Below are 20734 nucleotides of genomic sequence, written 5' to 3' on the forward strand. Positions count from 1 at the left end.
GTAGGATCAGAGCTGGCTTCACTTGGGAACGTGCCGACATGAAGCTCCTAATAAATAACTGGATTTCTTTTGAAGCTTAACTCGAGGGCATCTGTCAGAATCCTGACAGCAAACCAACTTTTCAGCTGCGACAGCCTCCTGCAACCCTCTGCCAGTGAAAATAGAGCTCGGGAGCCCGTTTATACTGCCAGAGGCACCACAAGCTGGCCCTTCACTGTTTCCAGGGTGGCCCCTGTGGGCCAGAACTAAGCACCCCGTGGGTCCTTGAGTTTGACACCCCTGACACCCCTACCCTGAAGGTAGAACTTTAATATCTCGTAAACTCATTATAATGTACAAATCGCACCTCCTGAATATTCAGTTGGTCATTAACAAGGTCATGCTAAGATTATTAGGGGATGATGTGAATTGTTACTCACTGGAGGAAGCAAATTAATGTGTGTTTGGAAGGGTTAGCAGTAAAAGGCTGCAAAGAACATGATGTCTGGACACTATCAAAGCTGACACCGGCCAGAGCATAGAACAGTTCCATGAAGTGAAAGGTTGGAAGATGTGGACAGACACATCTATGGCCCATAGGGTCACCAAGAGTCAGACATGACTGATTGGATAACATTATCATCATCATGAAATGTACATGTATAATTAGTGGGCGTGCTCTCTAAATCAGGGCCGTCCAACCTTTTGGTCATCAGGGACCAGTTCCATGGAGAAAGATTTTTCTGTGGACCGGAGGGGGAGTGGTTATTCATGCTGCCTGCATCCTGGTTGCTGGCATGCCACGGACTGGTGTCGGTCCATGGACCAGGGGTTGGGGACCCCTGCTCTAGATGCTTGATGACTCAAATGATGCTGGCCAGCTGAAAAACGCATTCCAAACCCTGCATGTTTGATCTGTATATGAAGTGATTGCTCTCCTTTCTGAAGGGGGTCTTCTCACTTTGCACCTGTGGGAGACGTATCCTTTACTTATGCATAAATAAAAATATATTGATCTACCTGTCTACCTCAGAGCCTATTTGGCAAAAGGCATGCTGGGCTAAGAACCCTGCCGTGATTTATAGCTAACAGATGGACAGCTTTGGCTACCATATTGTAATGGTCCATGGGAATAATCTTCAGAAACAGGAGGGAGAGCTACAAACTGGACAACTGATGGGTAAAAAAATCTCATTCTGGGATCCTCCTATCCCACACTAAAAGATATCTCAGCCTAGCACCATCCCTAGTGGTTAGGACACTGAGCTGATAATCGGCAGGCTTGTATTCAAAACCCGGTCGCCGCAGGATGGGGTGAGCTCCTGTCACTCGCTCCAGCTCTTGTCAACCCAGCAGTTCGAAAGCGTGTGACCACAAGTAGATGGGTACCACTTCGGTGGGCAACTTAACAGGAACATGAAAGCAGCCTCTAACTGGTGCCCCCCCCCCCACAGGTGATGTCACCAGCTAATCCTCTCAACCCGGAAGCATTTCAGTGTTCCTGATATGAACGTAGTACCCTCCCTAGTTTTCCAGAGACTAAAAGGCAAGGAGGCTGTTAATAGTTGGGAGCTTTCGCACGGTACCTAGCACTAGGTACTGTGAAAATTGGCTACCATTGGCTTACCTCTGCTATCATTAAGGAGCTGCTGGCAGCTTGACAAAGATTTGGGTGTCATTTTGTTGGTAGGTATATTTTTTATGTTATGCTTTTAAATCTTTTGCTTTAGATAATAAAGCTTAAAATCCCTTCCAGCTCTGTTATTCTGTATTTGCTGGACTGTTCATTGTCTCTGGGTCCAAAAGAACCAGTTGTCCTGATCATTGCCTCACACTTGGCAAAACAGAGCTGTCAATCAGTGGAACAGGCAGCCATATGACATGGTGACTTTCTCTTCATTAGAGATCTTTAAAAATACTCGGACACCATCATCTGTTAGAGAGGCACTGGTGCATTCCACCCTGAACACAGATAGGATTAGATCTCTGTGGTATCTCCCAACCAGTGGTGAAATTCAGCTGGTTCTATCCGGCTCCGGTGAACCAGTAATCCCGGTGACGGGAGGCTCCGCCCACCCGCCTGGATGTCATCACGTCCCATTTTTGACCCTCTGCACATGCGCAGGCAACTCTGTCCATGCATGGAGGAGGTGCACACTCACGTTTGCGAACCGGTAGTGAAGATAAGTGGATTTCACCCAGGGGTGGGTTCTAAATTCTTTTACTACCGGTTCTGTGGGCGTGGCTTATTTTTTGGGTGTGGCTTGGAGGCCATGTGACTAGGTGGGCATGGCTAGCTGGTCATGTGACCGGGTGGCCATGGCTATGTGCATAGGGACTACTCAGAGGGCTGAAGAGTCTCATTTCTGGAAGGTCCTCGCACTTACGACCCGACTCATTTGTTTGCTTTTAACACTGATCAGCTGTAGGGCGGCCCTTTGAAGCCCCGCGGCAAGAGTTTAAACAGTTTTTTTCCCTCTAGCCATCAGCTGGGACTCCAGAGGCAGCAATAGATTGGGGGGGGCAAATAAAAGGTAAGAATAACGTGGGGGGGTGGGAGGGCGGGGGGGAGAACCGGTTCGGTGACATCATATCGTCACCGCTACCGGCTCGGCCGAACCGGACCGAACCGGGAGGAACCCACCACTGATTTCACCCCTGCTTCCAACTCTATGATTCCTCACTCAAGCTCACTCCTCTCTTCCCTGTGGCTGACACCCAACCTCTTTTCCATGGCTACCTCTTACCAGGTGCTGCTGGGGGTGTTGATCCAAGCTCCATAAGACCCATCATTTTTCCGATAAGTGAGAATTCTAGTATAGCCTGCAACACAAACAATGAAAGAGAGAAGAACTTAATGGTGCTTTTTGAGAAGGAGAAAGACTGGTTTCATATCTGCATACACTTTCGAATGAGGGCTTACAACATTTCTTGTTACATAGGCTAGAGCAGAGTTTCCCAATGTTTCTGGCTTTGTGGACCGATGGGGGGGGAGAAGGGATGGAGCGGCTGGCAAGCATGTATGTGTGCAGCTCCATTTGCACAAGCAGCATTGATGCATGCCTGCTGCTCACTTAGATGGAGCATGTGTGCTTGCTGGACATTTCTGCAGCCCGGCTGCAAACCCCACATGCAGGGGTGAAATGCTACTGGTTCGCTCCGGTTCAGGCGAACCAGTAGTGATAAAAACTACTGGTTTGGATGAACCGGTAGTAAAGCAATGTTTTTAAAAAGTAAAAAAAAGGTTCCAACAATCGCACAGCACACTGTGATCGTCGGAACCTTTATTTTTTTACTTTTTTAAAGCATTTTTTTACTACTGGGTCAGGCGAATAGGTAGTAAAAAATGCTTCAAAAAGTAAAAAAAAAAAAAAAGTTGGCCACGCCCACCCAGTCACATGACCCCCCCACCAAGCCCCGCCCACAGAACCGGTAGCAAAAAAAATTGCATTTCACCACTGGTCCACAGGTTGGGGATCCCTGGGCTAGAAGGAGGATTTGACCAGGCACATTTAATAGAGAATTGTTGATTAAATCAAACATTATCAGCTGGTCATTGCTCTAAAGCATGGTTCTCCAAACTTGGCAACTCTATGACTTGTGGACTTCAGTTCCCAGAATTTCTAAGCTAGCAGGCCTGGCTGAGGAATTCTGGGAGTTGAAGTCCACAAGTCTTAACGTCGCCAAGTTTGGAGACCCTGGCTCCAGAGAAAGTCAGTAGGGTGATGATACAGACGTTAATCAATTAGTGCTGGTGCTCCTTTTCGATTTATCGGCTGCAGGGGTGGGTTCTAAAATTTTTTACTACCAGTTCTGTGGGCGTGGTTTATTTTGTGGGCGTGGCTTGATGGTCATATGACAATTATTTAGGATTTAACATAGGTACTGGTCTACCAGGCTTTTAACTGCTTGCAGAGTTGTACCAATCTACCCATTTATTTTTTGCAGACACTGATCTACTCATTTGTTTTTGCAGGCACTGGTCTACCCATTTATTTTTGCAGGCACTGGTCTACTCATTTGTTTTCTTTTAACACTGATCAGCTGTAGGGCGGCCCTTTGAAGCCCCGCAGCAAGAGTTTAAACAGTTTTTTTCCCTCTAGCCATCAGCTGGGACTCAGGAGGCAGCAATAGATTGGGGGTGGGGCCAAATAAAAGGTAAGAATAACGCGGGGGAGAGCAGGGAGGCGGCAGAACCGGTTCGGTGACGTAATATCGTCACCGCTACCGGCTCGGGAGAACCGGGCCAAACCGGGAGGAACCCACCACTGATCGGCTGATATGGCCCAAGAGGTTCCCCCCCCCAATGTTCTCATTATTACTAAGGATCAGGCAGCCCATCCTCCTGTGTGTGTCATAGCTACCTGTGCGGAGATTTGCTAGGGCCACTTCTTTGCTTTCCGGTTTGAGAAGGAGCCACTGCTCTGTCTGGTCCAAGTAGTGCATGGCATAGACTGCAGGGGCCATCAATACCATGGTCTGTTCTGCACATCCGTGTGGCACCCGCAGCAGGGAGGAGATGCCATCGGGATCCAGAGAACTCTGAAGGGTGTCAGCGGGAACTGATCCTGTGTGAAGATGAACAAATGTTTACCCGATTGTAATTCAGTAAATTTGGCAACTGGCCTGGACTTATGATGGCTTGCATTGACTCTGGGATCAGTTGCAGTCTTTCCAGTCGACTTCCGACAAGCAAAGTCCATGGAGGAATCTGGGTGCATTTAACAATTGTAGCAAAAAATGTCTTCATCGGGCATGGTCATGTGATGACTCACTTTATGACCGTACCACTTAGCAATGGGCTAATTGGGATCGTAAGTCGAGGACTAGCTGTAATGAAAGCCGGACAAGTCCAATGGAAGCTGCTTCTTAGCTTCACTTCTAAAATAGGATTGAACTGCCAGGCGCATCAACTTGGGGACCAGGCTGGGAAACGTCCCCTCTTTTTCGCAGATAATATTTATTTTTATTCCTTTATTCAATTTTATACTGGGGCCAAATTAATATATATTCTTTTAATTATTTTTAATGTTTGTATTGTATGTTTTTATCTGGCTGTACACCGCCCTGAGTCCCTTGGGAGAAGGTGCGGTATATAAATTCGAAATAAAATAAAATAAAATAAAAATAAATTTATTTCCAGCTCATTTTGCTGCAATATGAGCCAGCAAAGTTGGATCGGAGTCTGCTCAGTAAAAATAAGCAACATAACAGCGATGCTGGCTATCTCCGTTTGAAACCAGTAGAACAATATATGTTAGCATCTAAAGAATATCTAAATAGCTCTTGCAAGGCAACTTCAGACACAAACTTTCGTGTTAGTTAGAACAATTAATCAGTGGAACGACTTGCCTCCAGAAGCTGTGGGTGTTCCAACACTGGAAGTTTTTAAGAAGATGTTGGATAACCATTTCTCTAAAGTGGTGTAGGGTTTCCTGCTTGAGGAGGGGGGTTGGACTAGAAGACCTCCAAGCTCCCTTCCAACTATATTAGGCTATTATTCTGCTAAGAGGGCCTGGTTGGGGAAACTTATCTGAAATTACACCACTGCAGCCCTGGTAGTGAATAGAAAGCTAAGCAGACTTGGCATCAAAAACCTCAAATTTGCTCTTCACCTGTCAGACGGACGCTCATCTTGAAGTCTCCATCAGGAATGGCGTTGGATGGCAATTCACCTGAAATCTTCAGATATTTGGCGGCATCGTCTAATCCAAACAAAGATGGTAAAAAATCAACTCCATATTGCTCCCATGCAGCATTTTCTAAAGTCCTCGCAAATCGTTTAGAAATCATGCCTCTGCTAGCTTCCTCTCCCCCTCAGAAATACCATCCTTCACCCAGACATGCCAGATGTTGGAACAGGTATAGAAGGACTGATCAGAAGAAATTTCTAGTGGCTAAGGGTAGTAACTGTGTAACTTTTCCTTTCTAGTCCATTAGCCCTTCCTCATAGCCAAATTAAAGAACAGGCAACATGTTATTTAGCCAGTGGAAACTATGTACCATAAAAACTCTGATTCCTGTCATTCCTGTGTGTCCAATCATATTTGGCCAATAAAGAATTCTGTTCTATTCTATTCTATTCTATTCTATTCTATTCTATTCTATTCTATTCTATTCTATTCTATTCTATTCTATTCTATTCTATTCTATTCTATTCTATTCTATTCTATTCCATTCCATTCCATTCCATTCCATTCCATTCCATTCCATTCCATTCCATTCCATTCCATTCCTTTCCTTTCCCCTTCCCCTTCCCCTTCCCCTTCCCCTTCCCCTTCCCCTTCCCCTTCCCCTTCCCTTTCCTTTCCTTTCCTTTCCTTCCCTTTCCTTTCCTTTCCTTTCCTTCCCTTCCCTTCCCTTCCCATCCCATCCCATCCCATCCCATCCATGCTCTATTCCATTCCATTCCATTCCAATTATCTTTAACTGGGTGAAATGGTGCACCATAGGGTAAAATGAAGGGCCTGGTGGCTCAGCAGACTGAAAGCATTGTGATTAACACCAGCTGTCTGCAATTAAAGTAAGATCGAATCTCGCCAGGCTCAAGGTTGACTCAGCCTTTCATCCTTTCTAAGGTAGGTAAAATGAGGCCCAGTTTGTGGGGGCAATAAGCTGACTTTGTATAAATATACAAAAGTATGAAGGCTATTGCTTAACGCATTGTAAGCCGCCCTGAGTCTCCGGAGAAGGGCGGCATATAAATCAAATTAAAAAATAAAAAAAAATGTTTTGAACCAAGATACTTCAAATGGGCTAGTTTACAGAAAGCATCCAAATTCTGGGACCCATGAATCTCTCATGGGATTTAAATTTGGCAAATTTTATAAAACATTTTATGACTTTAAAAATCTATCATGGAAGGGTTTAGGACATAATACAAAATGTCCTAAAAGATTTCTTGTACTGATGTTTGACTGTACCAAACAGTTCAACATGGGCTATTTTTACAGCAGATACATCTCTGAATGTTGCATCCCCGTGGTCAGGTGCTCAAAATTCAGAGACTTGGTAATTGACTCATATTTATGACAGTTGCAGTGTCCCCAGGTCATGTTTTGTGACTTTCTGACAAGCAAAGTTATATAGGGAAGCCAGATTCTCTTAACAACCGTGTGACTCACTTAACAACTGCAGTGATTCGCTTCCCACCTGTGGCAAGAAAGGTTGTAGAATGGGGCAAAACTCACTGCACAACTATCTCACTTAGCATTGGAAATTTGGGGCTCAATTGTGGTCATAAATCAAGGACTACCTGTAGTGGACAGGACTTAAGTGCTATGGAGTAATGAACTCCAATTCTTTGCGGGTCTGTTCCCTGAAGTAGTCAATAAAATTTTTACCACTGACCCAACGTCTTTCTTATTTATTTATTTATTTATGGAATTTATATTGCTGCCTATTTGCACATGGAAACTCAAGGCGGCTTAAAGGTAAAGGTTCCCCTCGCACATATATGCTAGTCGTTCCCGGCTCTAGGGCTCTATGGTGCTCATCTCCATTTCAAAGCTGAAGAGCCAGCGCTGTCCGAAGACGTCTCCATGGTCATGTGGCCGGCATGACTCAATGCCAAAGGCGCAAGGAACGCTGTTACCTTCCCACCAAAGGTGGTCCCTATTTTTCTACTTGCATTTTTTTTTTTTTTTTTTTATTGCAAAAGTTTTACAATTACATTTTCACCCCTTTTTTTTTCACCCCCCCACCTCCCTCCCCAAACTTCCCGTCCTCCCTAACCCTCCCTAACCCTCCCCCCCCCAGACTTCCCTATTATGTACTCATAACTAATAACACTGATATGTATACCTGAACCCATCCCTCCCCCTACATAATTTTCCCTCTTTGTCTCTTTATATTAAAATATTTCTAATACATTGTTTTCAAATAAAAGCTATTTGATACTTTCTAATTTGGTATTTGTTCTGAACATATTCTATCCACCTTTTCCATTCCCATTCATAAGTCTCTTGTGAACAATCTTTTAAATATGCTGAAATCTTCGCCATCTCTGCAAAACTGGCCATCTTCGAAGTCCATTCCTCGATAGTAGGCAAAGCTTCATTCTTCCAATATTTACCTATCAACAATCTTGCTGCTGTTATCATATACAATATTAATTTTGTTTCATCCCGTGTAAAACCCTTAACTATGCCCAATAAAAACAATTGTGGAGAAAATTGAATTTTTTTCTTCAAAACATTCTGCATGACCCACCATATTTTTATCCAAAAAGCCTTAACTTTCCTACAGGTCCACCAAACATGATAATACGTAGCATCCAAACATTCACATCTCCAACATTTTGGCTGAACATTAGGGTACATACATGACAACTTTTTAGGATCTAGATGCCATCTATAAAACATTTTATAGAAATTTTCCCTCAGATTCTGCGACTGTGTAAATTTAACATTCTGAACCCAAATTTTTTCCCATGTTTCCAACATCACTGGTTCTTCAAAATTTTGTGCCCACTTAATCATACAATCTTTAACTAATTCCGTTTCTGAATCCCTTTCTAGCAAAACATTGTAAAGCCTTTTAATATGCATTGGACCTTTCTCTCTTATATGTCTAACCAATTCTTCCTCATGCAACATAATACCAGTTTTTTGGTCCTCTTTCCATCTCAGTTGTAATTGATTATATTGTAACCAGGTTAAATTAATCCCTTCGTCCAACAGTGTCTGCAATGTCTTCAACTGCCATCTGCCCGCATCTGTAAAAAGAACCTCTTTGTATAAAAACCCCCCGAGTGACATTATATTTGTATTCCACAAGGTATGACCAAGATCCAGCCATAGCGGTATTTTATAATCCCATTTGAGTCGGTGCTTCTTCCAAACTCTCATCAAAGAATCTCTAAGTATATGACTTTTAAATACTTTATCAACTTTGTCATCATAAAATAGGTAAGCATGCCATCCAAATTCAAGATCAAAACTTTCTGCATTCAATATTCCAGCCTTTTTACTTCCAAACCAATCACTTGTTAAAGTTAAAGCTGCTGCATCATAATATAACTGTAGGTTTGGAAGTTTAAGGCCTCCTCTTTCTGGAACATCTTGCATAATTTTCAATTTCACTCTCGGCTTTTTCTCGTTCCAGACAAACTTATTAAGTCCAGTTTGCCAAACTTTCAGTTGTTTATCACTTTTAAGCACCGGAATCATTTGAAACAAAAACAGAAATCTTGGCAAAATGTTCATCTTAACTGCTGCTATTCTTCCAAGTAAAGACAGTTGCAGCTTTTTCCAAGTCTCCATGTCTTTCTGAGCCTCTCGCCACAACACCTCATAGTTATTTTGAAACAATTTCATGTTTGATTCTGCAACCTGAACTCCAAGATATTTTACCTTAGGTACAATTTCAAAACCTGCCCTCCTTTCAAACTCATATTTACGATCTTGTGTCATATTTTTGACTATCATTTTAGTCTTTTTTGAGTTCACTCTGAAACCTGAAACTCTACCATAGTCTTGTATAATGTCGTTCATCAAGATTATTGATTCCATTGGTTGTGATAGGGTAACCACCAGATCATCTGCAAATGCCTTTACTCTATAATCCTCTTGCCTTATCATTATGCCTTTCAAAATTTTTGAGTCCCGTATTGTATTTAGCAAGACTTCCAATGTTAAAATAAATAAAAGTGGGGACAACGGACATCCCTGTCTTGTTCCTTTTTCAATTTTAAACTCTGTCGTCAAACTTCCATTAATAATAATCTGTGCTTTTTGCTCTTGATAAATTGCTGAGATTGCCTGTGTAAACTGGTCCCCAAAGCCCATCTTTTTTAAAGTCTTTAGTAGAAAATTCCAATCCACTCTATCAAAGGCCTTCTCCGCATCCAAAAAGACCAGCACTGCAGAAGTCTGTTTATTCTTATCAAGATATTCCAATAAGTCTATTACTTGCCTTACATTGTCCTTCATGTATCTACCCTCAATAAATCCCGCTTGGTCCTCATGAATCACCTTTTGGATTACTGGCATCAACCTGTTGGCTAATACCTTCGCGTAAATTTTATAGTCTGTATTCAAAAGAGATATTGGTCTGTAGTTCTCTGGTTTTTTAGGACCAACTTGTTCCTTTGGTATCAAAGATATATAAGCAGTTGTCCAGGATGGGGGTATTTTACCCCCTTGTTGAATATTGCAAAATAAATCTCTAAGTTGTCCCACCATTTCAGCTTGTAAAGTTTTATAGTACACTGCAGTCAAACCATCCGTGCCAGGAGCTTTGGCTGTTTTTAGCTGTTTAATTGCTGCTGTTATCTCCTCCTCTGTTATAGGATAATTCATTCTTTCCTTTTGTTGATCAGTAATTTTTGTAACTCTCTTATCCTTTAAATATTTTTCTATAAGTCCATTCTGCACCTCATCTTTGGCATATAGTTTAGTGTAATAATCCACAAAAGCTTCTTTAATTAGTTTTTGTTGAAAGATTTCTTTCCCTCCAATATCAATACTATCAATAGTCCGTATACTTTGTTTTTTCCTCAATGTGTAAGCCAACCATCTGCCCGGTTTATTAGCATTGCAAAATGTATTATGCTTCGCGTATTGTAAACTTGTTGCAACTTGTTCCGCCATAAGCATTTGAAATTGATCTTTCAAAAGTTTTATAGCACTTCGTATTCTTTCATCTGTTGGGTTTTTAATAAGTAACTGTTCTTTATTCTTTATTTCCATTTCCAACTCAGATCTTTTCTTTTGTCGGAACAGTCTATGTTTAGAATTCATGTAGATAAGTACCCCTCTCATATAAGCTTTACTTGCATCCCAAACAATTTCAACTGGGGTACCTTTATTCAAATTTATTTCAAAAAATTCTTTCAAATGCTTTTTAAGTTCTATTATATTTTTTTCATATCTAAACAGGTTCTCATTTAATCTCCAAGAACGTCTCTCAACCTTATCCATCTCGATTTCTATCCATACAGGACTATGATCAGTCAAAATTCTTGGAAAAATCTTTGTTCTTTTTGTCTTAACAAGTAGATCATTTGACAACAAGATAAAATCAATCCTAGAAAAAGATCTATGTCTATCAGAAAAAAAAGTGTAATCCAATTCATTTGGGTTATGTATTCTCCAAACATCTTTTAGTTCCATATCTTCTTTCATATCAAAAAAGGTCTGTGGTAATCTAATTCTAGACTTTGCCAAGCTCTTTTTATCTAATTTAGAATCAATTACTCCATTCCAATCTCCCATAATTAAAATAGATCTGTAGTCCCATTGCAATATTTTAGTATGTAACATCTTGTAAAAATAATCCTGTTGTTGGTTGGGAGCATAAATTCCAATCAAAAGAATTTGTCCATTTGCTGTAAACAATTCAATTGCTACAAATCTACCATCTTGATCTACTTCTATAACTTTTGCTGTTAATTTTTTATTTACATAAATAACCACACCATTCTTTTTCTGCGAAGTTGAAGATATATAATGTGCTCCTAGTTTTGAGTTTATCAAATATTTTTGATCTTGAGTTGTAATGTGCGTTTCTTGTAAACATATTATATCATTATTAAATTGTTTCAAATATGTAAATAATTTTTTCCTTTTCTGTGCTGAATTCAACCCATTGACATTCCAAGATAAACACTTAAAGGTCATTGACCTCTTCATGGAGCGCGGAGCAATATGCTTGAAGTTCATCCACAAGCTTCGATCTCGCTCCTCCCATAGCGCCAATCTCTTGTGTAGTGCTCTTAACTGCCTTCTTGTCTTGTCTTTCCTGTTGTTGTTGTTGCTTCTGTTTAAGTAGCTTGGATTGAGCTCTAGTTATACGTTGATCTTTAACTTCAGTCAACTGAATCAAATCCAAAATTGGAGAAGAATCCAGCGATGGCTCACTCAGAATACCTCCTTCTGCACCTTGCACGTTTTCTAATTCCTGCTTAGACTGTTCTTTCAATTGCCTCTCTTCACTCTCCTTAATCTCCAGAACTGTAGATGTACGTGGAGATGGTGTTCTTTCCATAAGAATAGTACTGTAAAAGTGTTGCGCCTTCTCCACGGTATTCAACCGATATCCTTCTCCCTTATATCTGAAAATTACCCCAGCTGGTGCATCCCACCGGAAGGGTATCTGTAAATTTTTCAATTCCTTAACAAGAAAACCAAATTCTTTTCTAGCTTTCAGCATTTTAGGAGGTAACTCTTTAAAAATTACAAGCCGTGAGCCCCCCACTTGTATAGAGGTGTGGAAAGATTTTTGCAGGATATCATTTCTAATTTCTCTCTCAGTAAAGTATATGACCACATCTCTGGGTAATTGTCTTTGCCTGGCCACCCAAGAGTTCACTCTGTAAATTTTATCTATTTTATGAAATACCAAATCAGGATTAACTTGTAGAATCTTAGCCAGGGCTTCAGAGCAAACTTGTCTCAAGTCCTGTCTTTCCTCCTCTCGAATTCCCCGAAGCCGTATGGCAAATTCCATCGCCCGGAATTGTATCATAACAATCTCATCTTCAATTCTCTGCATTTTATTGTCAACTTCATCAATTTTATAATCATTGTCTTTCATCCTAACATTAACTTCTGATTTAAATTCTTCAACTTTAAAATCAACTTTCCCAATAAAATCTGCCAGGCCAGACGCCACTTCTGATATTTTTTTGGTCACCATAATTTGATTCTGTTTCACCATGTCTTTAATTTCATTAATTTCCTGCAAAAATTCCTGATGTGATTTTTGAAGTTCCTGTTGTGATTCTTGAAATTTATCATCCAAAGTTTTAGAAATAAATTCTTTTAAATCTGCCACATCAAATTCTTTTTTCTGAGTTTGTAGCTGTTGAGCAGGGGGAAGTTGCGTTTGCTGTTTGTGTGTGGGGGATCCCCCCCCTAATGCCTTCCCTTCCTGCTTCTTTGAAGCCATCCTGGCTCGTGATCTAGTTTTTCTAAAGAGGGAGGTTCCTTTTCCTTTCCCTCCTGCACAAAGACTTCTAAAAAAGTCCCCCAGATTTGATCAAACAAGGGTTAAAATAAAGCAAAGTCCAATATTGAAAAGGGAAAAAATTTCCGAGTTATTTCTCTTGTAACAAGCAAGGCAGCTTAGTAGCAACTTGGAAACTTTGTAGCAAAACAAAGTAACTTCACCAATCCACACTCGCTGGCTCGTTAACTCTGAAGCTAGGCGCCATGTTTTTTCAAAGCACTTTCACTCACTCGCATTTTCTCAAATTGAAAAGTCAACAAAGTGCTAATACTTGCGTTTCCAAATTTCAGGATTCAGGTAGTTTCGCTGTTTATTAAAGCTGGTTCTTTCGCTTTAAGTTTCCTGCAGCCGGCTTGTTCTGCAGAAGCAGAATCGTCCCACGCCGCCCGGAGTCTCAGCAGGTTGGAAGGGAGCCGCGCCTGTTTCCTCCCCAGAAACAATTCCCTGGGGGGTTACAGGGGCTCGACCTGTGCCCTGCTATCTCTCCTCCAATAATCCTCAGGATTTTGAAGTTTTCGAGCCGCTTCTCGATCGCGAAGCGGCTCTACAGGCGGCGGGGCTGGCGGAGCTTCAAAGAGCGCCGCCGTCGCCGAAGACAAGGAAACCGGAAGTCTACTTGCATTTTTTTAACGTGCTTTCGAACTGCTAGGTTGGCAGAAGCTGGGACAAGTAACGGAAGCTCACCCCGTTACGTGGCACTAGGGATTCGAACCGCTGAACTGCCGATCTTTCGATCAACAAGCTCAGCGTCTTAGCCACTGAGCCACCCCATATAAAAACAATAAAACTAATAAGAGTCATATAATAAATTAATATATGAAAATCACTCCCCACCCCCCCCCACCCTGCCCCGGCGACAGCACCTCACACACAAGCCATTTAATGAGCTCCATCCCATCTTACTTTTGCTTTCCAGAGGAATGGTATATTCTTCTATACTGATGGCACCCTCTTTCTGAAAAGGGAGAAGAAATGAAACAGGTGTGACTAAGCATCAGGTTCTTTTTTAAAAAAAAAATAGTATTTTTTATTAAGAATTATAATTACAATAATAAAAACACATCTATCAAACTAAAAAACCCTAAAAGAATAAAAAGGCGAAGTAGAAGGTGCAGAAAGGAAAGAAACAAAGGAAATTGAGAAAAAGAACAGAAAGAAAAAATAATAAAGAAAAAGAAAAGAACTTTATGAAGAAGTGAATCTATAAAGAAGCAAACTTGAGTTTGAACCTTCTTCTCCTTTAATTGCAATCTTTAGTTCCATCTAGTTCTCTTCCAGTTCCAATTTTTACATGGTTATGCAGCTATTATTATCAAGTGATAAAAGATGAATGGCATTTGTGAACCAAGTAGGCGCGATAAATATAAGCACAACTAGCAAATGTGGTCATCTGTCTGGAGAATTTTGCATAAAAGCTGCGGGATATTTGTATCTCTTTGTCTCTAATCCAGAAAAACCCTATAAAATTGCTTTGTAAATTTGGTGATGTGGTTGTTGTTGTTGTTTTTTGCATTTTAGCAGGATTTGCGAAGCCTTTTTCATTTGAAATTGCTATGTTTAGCTACTATTAAGAGTGGAATCAGCCAGGATTTCCTTGCCATTTCTGATCCTCCTTCCTCTGACTTTGGCAATATACCATACAGCACCCCATTCAAAAGGCAAGTTTAATCCTTGGCTTGGAGAAGAGTTGATGATGATGGTGATGGTGATGGTGGAGGAGGAGGAGGAGAAGGAAGAAGAGGATGAAGAAGAGGAAGAGGAAGAGGAAGAGGAGGAAGAGGAAGAGGAAGAGGAAGAGGAAGAGGAAGAGGAAGAGGAAGAAGAAGAAGAAGAAGAAGAAGAAGAAGAAGAAGAAGAAGAAGAAGAAGAAGAAGAAGAAGAAGAAGAAGAAGAAGAAGAAGGTGGTTTCACCCCCTGAGTCCTAGTCAAAAATTAAACTGGGAGAGAAAGATTTTTGATACTTCATGGCAGAATTTTCTTTTATCAAAAGATTGTGTTTTGGGAGAATTGCTAATGTAAAGGCAAACTAAAACCATGCAGAAGAAAGAAGAAAGAAGAAAGAGGAGGAGGAGGAGGAGGAGAATTGAATTGAATTGAATTGAATTGAATTGAATTGAATTGAATCGAATCGAATCGAATCGAATCGAATAGAATAGAATTCTTTATTGGCCAAGTGTGATTGGACACACAAGGAATTTGTCTTGGTGCATACACTCTCAGTGTACATAAAAGAAAAGATACATTCGTCAAGAATCATAAAGTACAACACTTAATGATAGTCATACTGTAGGTACAAATAAGCAATCAAATCATATTAGGAAAGAGTCAATATAAATCGTAAGGATACCAGCAACAAGGTTACAGTCATAAGTGGGAGGAGATGGGTGATAGGAACGATGACAAGATTAATAGTAGAGAAGGAGAAGAAGAAGAAGAAGAAGAAGAAGAAGAGGAGGAGGAGGAGGAGGAGGAGGAGGAGGAGGAGGAGGAGGAGGAGGAGGAGGAGGAGGAGGAGGAGGAGGAGGAAGAAGGAAGTAGTAGTAGTAGTAGTAGTTATCAATTCAATTGTGTCTGTCTCTTGGCAATTCTATGAGTCCGGTCTCTCCACATCTTCCAATCTTGCACTATTTCTTTGAGTTGTTTTATGCTCTGTCTGGAGTCAGCTTTGATGGTGTGCAGCCACCGTGTTCTTTGGCGATCTGGTTTCCTTTTTTTCTTTTACCGCTAACTCATCCTAACATGCTTTCTTTCCCCTTGTGACACGGCCAAAATAAACGAGAAGCAGTTTTGTGATTTTGGAAGATTCGTTATCCTGACTTAACACCATTTTGCACCTGGAGCAAGATTATGGAGCGCTTGTCACCCTGTGTGCTGTAATTGAAGCTTCTTACCTCGACCCGTAATTTCTTGGAAACCTTGTCCCCTATCCCCCATTCGCCAACAGCAACAACAGTGATGGGGATGTCACTCGCCCCCATGGGCACCAGAACGAAGGGCATGGGAATTGCGGAGTTCCCTGGAACCTCCACCTTCCGTTTCCGTGCTGGTCCAAGTGTTGCAGGGGAACAGATCCCTTCAGCTGGCTCCAGATATACTAAGACCTATGTCAAAAAAAAAAGGAGAAACAAGATCTGTTTAAATATTCAACGTCTTTTCCAAGAACAACCAAGCAGCTGCTTGTCAGAATATTCATGACTGGGAAGACATACAGTAGTAACAATGTCAGCCAATGTATAGGCATAGCAGCTAAGTCAGCCAATGAGAGAGCTGAGACAAACTGGAGCCAGGGCGTGTCTTAGTCTGCAGCTTCTGAGTCTGTGCAGAGAAACTGAAACTAGTCTGTCTCCTGAACTGAAATTAGAAACCCATCTCTGCTGTTCTCTCCTCTGCTTGTGTTTTGCTTGTAACTGCTACCAGGTTGGAAGAATCTGCTATTGGCATTGTACATTTATTCATCTGTTATTATGTATATAAAGAGAAGTTAATGAATCCTGCTGAATCAGTTATCTGTGAGAGCTTCTGGATTTGATTTTTGCAAGAAACTCTGACACTGCTCTGGTACTGAAACTGAGATGGTGACTCATACATTTCTGCTTGTCCTTATTTTTCTAAATTGCAGGGGGTCCTCGACTTACGACCACAACTGGGAGAGGAACTTCCACCGCTAAGCAAGTTGGTCTTTAAGAGAGTTCTGCCTGATTTTACAACCTGTTTTGCTGTGGTGGTTAAGAAATCCCTGTAGTTTTTAAGTGAATCCGGCTTGCAACATTGACTTTGCTTATTGTAAGCCGGCTAGGAAGGTCGCAAATGGCAATCACATGATCCTGGGATGGTTTGACCATTGTAAATGCATAGTGATTTCTAAGCACCCAAATGTTGATCACATGATTGTGCGACAGTCAGCGCTGTCTGATTTGGCTTGGCGCCTCACAGGCATCCTGCCATCAAAGCTGGAAAGGGGGGGAGGAGGGCAATAAAGTTTTGTGTGTACGTGATGGGAATTAGGATGGGGGGAAATCACAGGTGATAAGGACCAGAGCAGCCGCATCCTGTTTGTACCAGCACCCCATGGACAGGCATCATGAGAAATATGCAAATTACCCACAAACATCTCAGAGTTCTCAAAAAATCTTGGTGAGCTCTGGTTGTCTGGAAATGGGCTGGTCCCAGGGGGAGGGATGGGCTGGGGGCAAACCTACACCTTATTTTTGTATCTAATGAGTACGAAAGATTTCAGAGCTGGCTTGACTTTACTGCAACCAACACCCTTAGTAAAAGAACCCTTTGCTTTAACCAAATGGAGTCAAAAGCTTTTCTTTCCTAAGGGATCAGATCGGGGCAGGCCTGACAGGGACTGTGTGAAGACTGTTCGTAAGTCATTTTTTTTCAGCACCATCATCACTTCAAACGGTCACTAAATGAATGGTGATAAGTTGAGGACTACCTGTGGAATTTTTAATTTAAAAATATTTTAAAAATTATTTAAAAACAATAGAAGTATAAAGAATGAAAGGAAAAATAAGATCAAGAAAAGATAAAATCATGGTTTCTGTCCTTCTTTGCATTGAATAGCTATCATCTTACTCTCCCTTCCTTTTTCCCCTCTTCCTTTATAATTCTCTTTTCCTTTCCTTTTAATCCTTTTAGTCCCCAAATCCATAAATCATCGATTCAGTCTTTTCTGCTTTCAACAAAAGACTCTATAAGGTTTCCAGTCTTTCAGAAAAAAATCTTTCTTCGTTTTTCCCCTGACCAAACTGGTCAACCTCACCATTTCCATAAATTCTACCCTGTTTCCCCGAAAATAAGCCCCCCCCCCAAAAAATACTTAAACGCAGAGCTGGAAATCAGGTAAGACGGCAAGACGAGCCCCATCTTGCTCCACGCACCCCAAAATAATAAGACCTCCCCGAAAATAAGGCCATGCGCTTATTTCGGGGTTCAAAAAAATATAAGACAGGGTCTTATTTTCGGGGAAACACGGTATCAATTTTACAATCCAGTCTTCGGGTATTTCATTATCCTATCTTTTCACATAGGAGGAACTGTTGTCTGAAAATGGGCTGGTCCCAAGGGGAGGGATGGGCTGGGGCAAACCTGTAGTCACCAGTTTAGTCTAGTGTGGGGGTGTCAAACACAAGGCCTATGGGCCAGATCTGGCCTGCAATGTGGCTGGATCCGGCCTATGGGGCTGTCCTGGAAAATGTAAGGGGCCGGCCCGCATTGCTTTGGCCCAGTCTACCCAATGCAATGAGGAAACATTGGGCCAGTGTGACTTTGGACCGGTCTACCTAGTGCGAATAGGAAACATGAGAGCAGTTTGGGGAGTGGTGTCAAGCTGGCCATGCCCACCCAGTTGGCCACACCCAGTGAGCGGCATCAAGCTGGCCATGCCCACCCAGTCAGCCACACCCACCCAGTCGGTCATGCCCCCCAGCCCCTCAAGGTCAACCACAGCCCTGATGCGTCCCTCAATGAAATTAGTGGTTAGTGGTCTAGTGGTTCAGGCACCGGGTGAGAAACTGGAGATGGTGAATTCTAATCCCAATTTAGCAAGGAAAGCCAGCTGGTTACTCTGGGCCACTCATTCTCTCTCAGCCCACTCACCACACAAGGTTGTTATTATGGGGAAAATAGGAAGGAGTATTTGTATATGTTCACCGCCTTGAGTTGTGTATAAAAAATAAAGGTGGACTATAAACCTTCAGATCAGGGGTTAAATCCAGCAAATTCTGACAGGTTCTGGAGAACCGGTAGCGGAAATTTTGAGTAGTTTGGAGAACCGGCAAATACCACCTCTGGCTGGCCCCAGAGCGGGGTGAGAATGGAGATTTTGCAATATCCTTCCCCCCAGGAGTGGGGAGGGAATGGGGATTTTGCAGTATCCTTCCCCTGGAGTGGGGTGGGAATGGAGATTTTGCAGTATCCTTCTCCTGCCATGCCCACCAAGCCACACCATGCCCACCAAGCCACGCCCACAGAACCGGTAGTAAAAAAAAATGGATTTCACCACTGCTTCAGATTCTAAGGATCTGAAAAAACAAATTGTTGCTCTACATAAAGATGGCCTAGGCCAGTGATGGATAACCTTTTTGCCATCGCGTGCCAGGAGAGGGGGGGCGGGGGAGGGTCGCGCGCGCACGTGCCCACGCACATGTGTATGCAACCCCCTCCCCCTCCCCCCTCCCCTCCCCGCTCCTGGCACATGATGGCCTGGTAGGCCCGTTTTTCTTTCTTACCTGGTTCCAGATCCTCTCTGTGTATTTGGGAACGGCGAAAACAGCCTTTCCCACTCCCTTGGAGGCCCTACGGAGGCTGAAAGGGCCCATTTCCCAACTCCCGGTGGGACAGGAAGTGACATTTTTTGCTGTCCCCAGCCTCCAGAACCTCTCTAGGAGTCTGTAGGAGCCTCTCTAGGAGTCTCTGGAGGCTGGGGAACAGGAAAAAACGTCACTTCCTGTCCCACCGGGAGTGGGAAAATGGGCCCTTTCAGCCTCCGTAGGGCCTCCAAGGGAGTGGGAAAGGCTGTTTTCACCGTTCCCAGATACACAGAGAGGATCTGGAACCAGGTAAGAAAGAAAAACGGGCCTTCCCCACACCCCCTCAGGCCCTCCAGAGGCAGGAAACAGCCTGTTTCCCTACTTCTGGTGGGCCCAGAAGGCCCGAAAATCAGCTGGCCGGTGCGCGCATGCGCCCCAGAGCTGAGCTGGCGTGCCCACTAATATGGCTCCGCGTGCCATCACGGGTCTAGGCTATAAGAACATTGCCAAGACCCTGAAACTGAGCTGCAGCATGATGGCCAAGACCATACAGCGGTTTAACAGGACAGGTTCCACTCAGAACAGGCCTCACCATGGTTGACAGTTTTTTCAGATCCTCAGAGCCTTAGTTCATTGCCATGAGGTGCCATGTTGAACTTCCAGTGACCAGTATGAGAGAGTGAAAGAGATAACACCAAAATTAACACACCTGCTCCCTCTTCACACCTGAGACCTTGTACCACTAATGAGTCACATGACACCAGGGAGGGAAAATGGCTACTTGGACCCTATTTGGACATTATCACTTACTCACTTTTGTTGCCAGCAGTTTAGACATTAATGGCTGTGTGTTGCATTATTTTGAGGGGACAGCACATTTACACTGTTATACAAGCTGTATTCTCACTGCTTTACATTGTAGCCAAATGTCATTTCTTCAGTGTTGTCACATGAAAAGATATACTGAAATGTTTACAAAATGTGAGTGGGTATACTCACTTCTGTGATATACTGTATGTATGGTATTAATTTCCTATATTCCTTTTCTAATTCAATGCCCACAAAACCCAATATTCTAGAAACCGATCTGGCTTCATCGTAATATTAACCTGCAATATTTTTTGCATCATTGTATGGATTTGCACATCACTTACGCTGAGTGGATTAGGTTGGTAGTTATATAACACTGGACGAAGCTCTATCTGTTCAAACTGTTTCACGGAGTATGGCAGCCGGAGAGAAATGTGGAACTCTTGGAAGACTGTAACTTTGAAAGGTTCTGAAACACAAATTCCTAAAAACACACGAAGAACTGAGCATTAGCCAAGAGAAGCAGCTGGATAATAATGGAAGTCTTATTACTAAACAAAAACAAAAAAAAGAAATAAGCAAGGCATGGAGCTAAGGAAACATAAGTATGTTACCGGAAGTTTAGATTTTGAACTGAAAAGCCTCCATTTGACTGGGAAAATCCTGACACAGGGAGAAACAGGAAGAAAAAAAATCTAAGAAGGGCCTGAAGATGGATCAGACTATCCGTTCAT

At 42.4% G+C, this 20734-nt stretch overlaps 2 protein-coding genes across 2 annotated transcripts in view; both read right to left on the reverse strand.

Moving 5' to 3' along the window:
• Window positions 1–10439, reverse strand: part of LOC132712326 (uncharacterized) — a 200735-nt gene extending 190296 nt beyond the window's left edge. Inside the window, exon 1 of the mRNA XM_087884136.1 lies at window positions 8582–10439. The gene's annotated coding sequence lies outside the window, so the exon portion shown is untranslated. The remainder of the gene's footprint in view (window positions 1–8581) is intronic.
• LOC117667875 (complement C4-like) overlaps window positions 1–20734 on the reverse strand; it is a 104193-nt gene that overhangs the window by 31611 nt on the left and 51848 nt on the right. Inside the window, exons 20-25 of the mRNA XM_060693346.2 lie at window positions 20345–20484; window positions 15822–16031; window positions 13834–13885; window positions 5595–5684; window positions 4344–4547; window positions 2727–2802 (exon numbers count right to left, since the gene is read on the reverse strand). Coding sequence (XP_060549329.2) covers window positions 2727–2802; window positions 4344–4547; window positions 5595–5684; window positions 13834–13885; window positions 15822–16031; window positions 20345–20484 — 772 coding nt within the window. The remainder of the gene's footprint in view (window positions 1–2726; window positions 2803–4343; window positions 4548–5594; window positions 5685–13833; window positions 13886–15821; window positions 16032–20344; window positions 20485–20734) is intronic.

This window comes from Pantherophis guttatus, chromosome 2 (assembly GCF_059756535.1).
Source record: "Pantherophis guttatus breed Tessera chromosome 2, ASM5975653v1, whole genome shotgun sequence".
In the NCBI taxonomy this organism is placed as follows: Eukaryota; Metazoa; Chordata; class Lepidosauria; order Squamata; family Colubridae; genus Pantherophis; species Pantherophis guttatus.